Consider the following 8414-nt stretch of genomic DNA (forward strand, 5'->3'; position numbering starts at 1 on the left):
ATAGACGAGTGCAGCACTGTTACTGGAAAAAAGCTGATTCTTATTTGTAATCTCTTATAACACATTTAATGAATAGAAATATAAGAATAATGAGAGATGACCACAGTTTGCAAGAAATAAGCAATTTTATTGAGGAAGACTGGAAAAAAAACAGAACAAGACAGGTGTAGGGAACATACAGTCCAAATCCATCAAATAGATCCTGTGCCTATCAGGGTATCATTGAGAATAGTATTCACAGTAAAGTAATGACAAATAAAACATCTGATGGAATATAAATCATCTTGTAGGCCCAGGCATGGAGAGGCAGATGACCACCCCATTTGCAGTTGACTTTGGAGCCAGTTAGGAACATACACTGTAGCTTTATGGGTTAGCAGGAACACACAGGCCCTAGTGACCAGATAAGCCTAAAGGCCCTTCTGTGACATTAGAAGACACCAGTATTATAAGTGGCACATGGTAGGTAGAGGCCCTGTAACAGATTTTGCATTTAGGAAAATGGAGGGATAAACAGTAAAATTCATGAGGATATCATGACATAAAAAATCTGATGTTGTCCAAGGTCTGTGTCATGACAAATGTACAGTGCACAGTACTACTGTTACATCTTGCAGAGGGTTTTATATAATTGCAGTGGAAACCCCGGGGTATATGGAAGCCTCCAATGCACATCATAAGTGAGTTATTGATTGGACAGCAATGTTCTAGGAAGGTACGCTGTTGCCATATCTCAGGGGTTCTGGGTAGTAGGGGTGCCAACAAGCTCATTTGGCCCGGCCAAGTGTTTTAAATAATACAAGAGAAGTGTGAAGGTGAAGAAAAACTTAGCTAAGGGTACTTTCACACTTGCGGCAGAGGATTCCGTCCGGATCCGTCAAAACGTATGCAAACTGATGGCATTTGTCAGACGGATCACGATCCTGATCCGCCTGACAAATGCTTTGAAATGCCGGTTCCGTCTCTCGGGTGTCCTCCTGGAAAAACAGATCCAGGATAAAAAAATTTTTTACATTTTTTGCGGTCTGATCATGCGCAGACCACAATGCCGGATCCGTTTTGCCGGAACACTCAGGGCCGGATCAGACATTAATGCATTTCAAAGGGTCCGGCAAGTGTTCCGGAATTTTGTCCGGAGATAAAACTGCAGCATGCTGCGGTATTATCTCCATCCTGAAAGGGCAAAAAGACTGAACTGAAGGCATCCTGATGCATCCTGAACGGATTGCTCTCCAGAATGCATTAGGAAAAAACTGATCAGTTCTTTTCCGGTATTGAGCCCTTAGGACGGAACTCAGTGCTGGAAAGAAATAACACTAGTGTGAAAGTACCCTAAGACTCTGTGACATATTCTCAGTGAAATGAAGCCATTGGATGAATAACTTGCTTTGTACAATTCAACAAACAAAAATGCGAGGAAAGACAAATGCACCATATGCGTACAATGTTGTTGGTTGAAGTAATATGTATTGTATTGCAGTTGCAAAGATTTGCTTGTTGACGAGTCTTAGTGGTCATCCACAAACAACTAGCACTTGCTTTGCAGAAGCTCTGTTGGAACAAGTGAGAAGTTAATTTAACAACAAAAAACATATAATTTATTAATACAGTAGATCCAACAAGATTATTAAGGATCATTGCAATAAAATTGACTTGATTTGTCTTTTGGATCTCCATAATATTGGTGCCCTGTGGGGATCTTCTCAAAGCTTTTTGATTTGGGAAGTTTCTGAATCAATTTCAATCAACTCAATTTATTATGTTTTCTGTAATTGCTAAAGATACTCCCAGATCAGGAATTTTTACCTTAAAACCCCTTCTATAAAACCCATCTAGCTGAATGATATCTGATCTGTGGCTGTTTCGCTATTGCTTTGATAGCCAGCTAGGAGTTGTACTTTTACCACAGATTCAGAACCAGAGGTTGGAGATCCCAATTAGTTAAGGATTAATTATATTTTACTGTTAGATTTAGAAAATGGAGTTAAATTGGTAGACAGAGGTGGGCACTTGAAGTTATATTATATTATGGCCCTCCAGAATCTTAGAAAGAATGAGACTTACTGTCTTTATGTTCTGTGCCATGGTGAAGTGGAACGCTGTATAAACATAAAAAATATTGTTACAATTAGATTGTTACTATTATCATATTGTTTATAATAAAATCAAGGAGGTCCTCTGATTTACATACTGTATGTCATGGCCATCTAGCAATTGTTTGTAGGTGGCGATCTCCATCTCCAGATGGGTCTTCTGATCCATAAGGATTTTGTATTCAATGTTTTGATGTTCAAGGTCAGAGCGTATCTGGCCAAGCTGAGCTTCGATGTTATCAATCATTGCTTGTAACTGAGAAAGCTGGGAACCAAACGTGGCTTCTGTTTCTGCCAAAGTGCTTTCCATGGCTGATTTCTATAATAAAGTGAACATACTATTTAGATCAAGTTACCACTTGAAGAACACCCTTCCACTTTGAATAGTCTGCACAGGTTAGAAACCCCATTTTCATTTACCCTGTTACAGAATTCTTAGTTAAAGGCTATGTACACCTTTGGAGGCAATTTTTTTATGATTGAATGTTACTCTCTTTTTGGCTAAAAATCTTATTTTCCATGGGCCTTTATTAAAAATATTGAGCTGTACTGTCAGAAAGAGTTAACTGTGTTTCTATCTGTGTGACTGGTACTTTCACTTTGTGCCGGTCATCTAATAAACCTTATCTCTAAACTACTGAGAGGTCCTAAACACTTATTTAAGCCAAATTCAGTAAGGTAAGAACTGAGCTATAATGTTTATAATGTCAGAGAGCAGAGATAGAGTCCATCTGCTCCTGGTCTGACGGTAAAGACAAATAATCCAAAGGGTGCTAACTAGAGCATCTCATCTCTGTACAGAAAAAAAGGGCACCATATTTTTAATAAAGACCAATTTAAAAAACATTTTTAGCTCAAAATGAGCACAATAATATAAAAAAAATGCACCCAAAGGTTCCCCAAAATAGACAGTTCCCCAAAATATAAGAGTATCCCTCACCCAGTGCTGTACTTGGCTATCTCTGGCAATTCCATAGTGAGTGAATTGAGTTCAGCCTACATGCTCAACACCTGCTGCTCCATTGATAAGTGACATGGGAACAATGTTCTCATAATTGTGGAGAATCTAGCAGTTGTATCCCCATGATCAGATATTTATCTCCTCCAGGAGCCTACTAAAAAGGATTTGTCTAAATCAGATTACCCCTTAAATAAATGACAGTATTCATTGTGTTTTCTATGGAATATTTGTATTTAAAACTCTTACCAAACTCAGTTGACTCTGCAGCTCAATTTCCAGGGACTGAGCCGAGCGTCTTAGGTCTATGAGTTCATTACTAACTGACTGTAGATGTTCAGCACCAGAGGAAACTTCACGGTTCAGTTCTGCACTCTGTAATGAGAGAAGAGTTGAAAGAAAGTCTAACTGAAGGAAAGTTTCTGAACAGAAGAGACATAGAAAAGACTTCTTCTACACTCTTTATCACATATTGGGATTTTGGAAATGTTTAGCAACTAAACTAAAATACAAGTCTTCCAAATCACAAACTACATGTATTACACATTGAAATAGCTTTGCTTAGACCAGGTATGGTCTCACATGAAAAGATTATGGGGGTATTTATGAATAGATACATGCTAATTTTTGGTTTATATCTGTCGCAGATTCGGTCGCAAATGGGATTTGCAGCTAAATCTGGAACTTTTTTCCTGTCCATACCGCGTATGCCAGTTCTAAAAAAGGGTGTGTGGCATGGGCAGGGAAAGGGGGGGCCATCTGGCCCATATCATTTATCATTTCTATGCCTGTTTTAGATATAGAAAATGATCGAAATCTACTCCAGCAAGGGAGCTGTTACATATTTAGGCCGGTGGTGGATACACCTATGTTATGTTTAGGCCGCGCATAACTTAGGAGCATCAAACACCAGCGCAGGGTTAATAAGACCAGCTTTTAAAATGCTGGTCTTAAAAAATGACTCCATATAGTTTAATAACATGAACTTATGTGTGCCTTTGCATGGTAATACTTATAGGAGAAATAACTGTATAATATAGCAATTTACCTGTATAATATAGCATACATCTATAATATAGTATTTTCCAGCCAGCCAAAACTATAATTGTTCCCCTGATTCATTCTCATATGGACTAGAGGAACGCCCTACTGGTTGGTATCCCTCTCACTAAATGCTACCTTCTCAAATCTATTCCAAATGCAGCAGTTAGGCTTATCTTTCTATCAGACCACTTTACCGATGACTCCGCCCTGTGTCAGTCACTGTACCGGTAGCCCATTTAATATAGAATACAAAGTTAAACTTCTCGCTCTTATCCACAAAGCTCTCCACAGTGCTGCACTGCCCTGTATCTCCTCGCTCATTTCTGTCTGCCATCATACCTGCGCTATTCTCTCTGCCATTGATCTCAGACTGACATCCTCCATAATCTGAACCACCCACTTATTTCTACAAGACTATACTCATGCTTCACAAGTTCTCTGGAATGTACTGCCCCATACAATCAGATTGATTCCCAACATCTACAGTTTCAAGTGTGCCCTAAAAACAATTTTTTTAGGCAGGCCTATAACATTTCCTAATGTAACGCCTTTCTGCCCCGTTCTATATTATCCCCTAGAACCTATACCCTTCAACCAACCACTTATTATTTGTATTGACTAGTGTCAGCACATGCAGCCTATATGTACTTCCCTATAATATATAAAAAACTACTGGACCATTGTACAATGCAAGCACTTACACTTCGTGTGTCACCCCTATATTGTAAGCTCTTGCGAACAGGACCCTCACTCCTATTGTGTAAATTGTTGACTTTTTAATCTGTAATGTCCACTTTGCTTGTACATGATCCCTCTGAATTGTAAAATGCTGCGAAATATGCCATCACTATATAAAGATTATTATTTTTTAACATTTCAAATTATACAATTAGAAAAGAAAACCCCTGTATGCCTTTGTATAAACTTAAAGTCATAGGGCGGTAAAATATGAGACAGTAGTAGGCTATGAATTCCCATGTCTACAGCCCATATCTGTGACATAGTAGTGTTCAGAAGCTTGAATAGGTGACTTTATGCTACAGGATATAAGATCCTCTGACAGAATATAAAAGGCTTACAAAACAATTGACATGTTTATTACAAGAAAAGCATTCATTAAAGTCTTACCCTTGCAAGGAATATGCTCTCAACCTCTCTGAGGTTCCTCTCCATCAGGTTCTCATATTGTTGTCTAACCTCAGATAGGACTTTATTTAAATCTACAGAAGGAGCGGCATCAACTTCCACGTTGACTCTAGCACCCAGTTGAGCCATCAGAGTGGTCACCTCCTTAAGAGACAACAACAAAAGTACAATATATTTATGTTGTCTAAAACATTGCAATAAACGTATAATTTCTTATTTATTTTTGTTTTCCTTTTACCTCTTCATGATTGCTCTTTAATTGTAAAAGCTCCTCTTGAAGGCATCGAACTTGTATCTCCAAATCTTGTCTTTGCATGTTAAGCTCTTCCAAGGCTTTACGAAGGCTACTAACATCTGCTTCAACATTACTTCTCAAACTGAGCTCAATTTCATATCTATGTAATAAAGTTAACAAGAACTTGGCATTAGGCAACTGATGTTTCAATTTTATAAAAATATATATATAATAAGACCAGCCAGTTGCAATTTGATTTGGTTATATTAAGGCCTGAAATTTCAAGTAAAAAACCCAATTTTAAATTCCCTATGGACATGCTTAGTTAATAGGAGGTTAACTGTAACAGACATTCTGGATGCTCTTCCATTCATTACACTGATAATCCATTAAGTCCAATAACTATCATGTAATAGTTCATTTCCCCTGTGATGACATGTCAGTGGAAAGTGCTGCCATCACCTTTTTTCGGGGAACCCTTCTAACACAGAAGAAATGTAAAAGGCTTACAATCCTCTAACAAAGAACAAAAATGTAAAAACTGATTTACTGCAATATGCACTGAAATACATACTTGTTTCTCAAATCATCTGCTGCCAACTGTGCATTATCTATTTGCAGGACAACTTGTGCATTATTCACATTGATGGAAAAGATCTGAAAGTAATACAGAATTTTAGATTTTTTTTTACAGAATATATATATATTTAACATAAATATTAGAGATGAGCGAATCGAATACCACGAAGTGGAATTCGATTCAAATTTCAGGATAAATTCGATTCGCCAAGAAGCCGAATGTCCTCGTGCTTTGTGTCAGCGAATCGATTTAACCTGAAATAGTATTAAAAAACTAAAAAATTCTAACTTACCGCCGCCATTTGCTCGTGACGGGCCGCCAGCCTCCATCTTGCTTGTAGATCTCGGCCGAATTTCCGTGCTGGGCGAGATTACATCATCATGCCGGCGGGCTGGTCATAATCTCGCGCCACACAAGATTTCGGCCGAGATCTTCAAGCACGATGGAGACAGCTGGCCCGTCGCCAGCAAATTGAGGCAGTAAGTTTGATTTAATTTTTTTATTGTTAATGTTACACTAAGATGCCGCAATCATGTATGAACGCGGCATCTGAGGGGTACAAGGACGGGGGCGGCGCTATCGCAGCTCCCTGTCATTGCACCCGCTACTTACAAAAAAATGCACTTCGTGACAAAGTAATTTGTCACTAAGCAAATTTTTGGGTTAAATTTGGTGAATCAGTCAAATCAAGCTTTAAAAAAAATTTGCTCATCTCTACTAAATATCTTATCTTGAAGAGTATACTACTTGTTTTTTACCTTATTTTGGAGATCCTGGATGGTTCTAAAGTATTGACTGGAATCTGGCAAATTATTTGGTGCATTGTTGGCATACCAGTCACAAATATTTCTCTCCAACTGAGCATTCTCTTGCTCCAGGGAATGAACCTTTTCAAGATAGGAAGATAGTCGCTGGTTAAGATGTTGCATAGTCTCCTTCTCATTGATGTCCAGAAGACCAGCATTCTTCCAGTCATGATGACCTTTAGAGCTTTTCAGGAGACTTCCATGACTATGACCACCATGGACTTTCCCAATTGCATGACCATGACCAAAAGGCCGTGTGGAAATAGATACTCTTGCGGTTCTTCTATGAACATTGGAATCTTTGTGGTAACCACCATGGTGTGAAATAGAAGAGCTCTTCTGATAGTCTTTATGGAGATCATGGTGGAGAGAAGAGATATGGCTAGAGGCTTTATGGTTATGACCACCAGTATGACAGACTCCCACCAGAGATCGAGAAGAAGAGTGGCTGGCTCCGTGGTTCATTGTTTTCTTTGTATTCACACCTTACTGCAGGGAACTGTAGACTGCTGCTTGTTGAAGTGCACAACACAAATGTCCTCTGCACTGGACCTTTATATATATGAGACTGCGTAATGACATTAGGTCAGTTTATAGACATTTTATATGCATCATTCTGCATCATATGCCTTTTAAGTTTGTTAGATTTCAAAGCTACTGACAAAACTAAGGCATAATAATGGGATTAGTGAATCAGCTGCCTGAAGTACGAAACCATGTCTCATACATCAGAGAGATACACTCACCACACCTTGTCAATATAAATTTTTTTAATTATAGCCTGTCAATCATAATTTACTAAGTAGTCACAAAACATGAAAGCAACTCAAATATTCATTCATATAAAATGTAAAATATAATAAATGTAGTACTGGAAAGTACTGTCCAGATAAAAAAATTATAATGTTTGACTACTAGTGTACTCTAGTGTACATGTATGGAAGCCCCCAGTTCTCTGTGAGGCCATACTACAAAGACATAGGTACTCCATTTGTTTCTATAGAAGGCATCTATACAGCATATTACTGAGGTGTAGAAAAATGGTGTATGAATCCAAGTGAAAAAACTTTCTTTGCCTCTATATGTAATCAGAGGCATATACGGTAAGTCTACAGTATAGGCATTTTCAAATTAGGTTCCTGTGCATGAGCCCTCAGAATGATGTTTCTTGATCTGAATGCAGATTAATGTACATATTCATTTTGGGCTACAAATGAAAGAACTTTAGTAAGAAACTGATTTAGGAACACTTTTGTCATATATGACCTTTATTGTAGAAATGTCTTCAGCCTCAGTGTACAGGAGACTAGCTATGATGTACAGTATGTTCTAAAACAGCTTTGCTAACATTTTTTACTTTGATCAACTCACAGTGTCTATATAGGATGGCTGAATACAAGACCACAATGTTAGAGGTGAAAAAAGTGCTGATAGAGCATGCTTGGCCTAACACCAGTTTGGCTCGAGCATCGCTATGCTCGAGTCAGTGTATTTAAATATAATTTAGCATCATTTCTGAAAAGTTTCTGCTGGGACTTGAACTCCCAACCCC

General features: G+C 38.2%; 1 protein-coding gene across 1 annotated transcript; it reads right to left on the bottom strand.

The window, feature by feature from the left end:
• Positions 1-1528: 1528 nt before the first annotated feature.
• Positions 1529-7018, bottom strand: LOC122942031 (keratin, type I cytoskeletal 42-like). The gene is made up of 8 exons (XM_044299526.1): positions 6815-7018; positions 6051-6133; positions 5480-5636; positions 5224-5385; positions 3301-3426; positions 2192-2412; positions 2065-2099; positions 1529-1551 (listed from the first exon to the last, which is right to left on the bottom strand). The coding sequence occupies exons 1-8, from the start codon at positions 6983-6985 to the stop codon at positions 1529-1531; spliced, it is 978 nt and encodes a 325-aa protein (XP_044155461.1). The 5' UTR covers positions 6986-7018.
• Between the last annotated feature and the right edge of the window lie 1396 nt (positions 7019-8414).

The sequence above is a fragment of the Bufo gargarizans genome, chromosome 6 (genome assembly GCF_014858855.1).
Source record: "Bufo gargarizans isolate SCDJY-AF-19 chromosome 6, ASM1485885v1, whole genome shotgun sequence".
In the NCBI taxonomy this organism is placed as follows: Eukaryota; Metazoa; Chordata; class Amphibia; order Anura; family Bufonidae; genus Bufo; species Bufo gargarizans.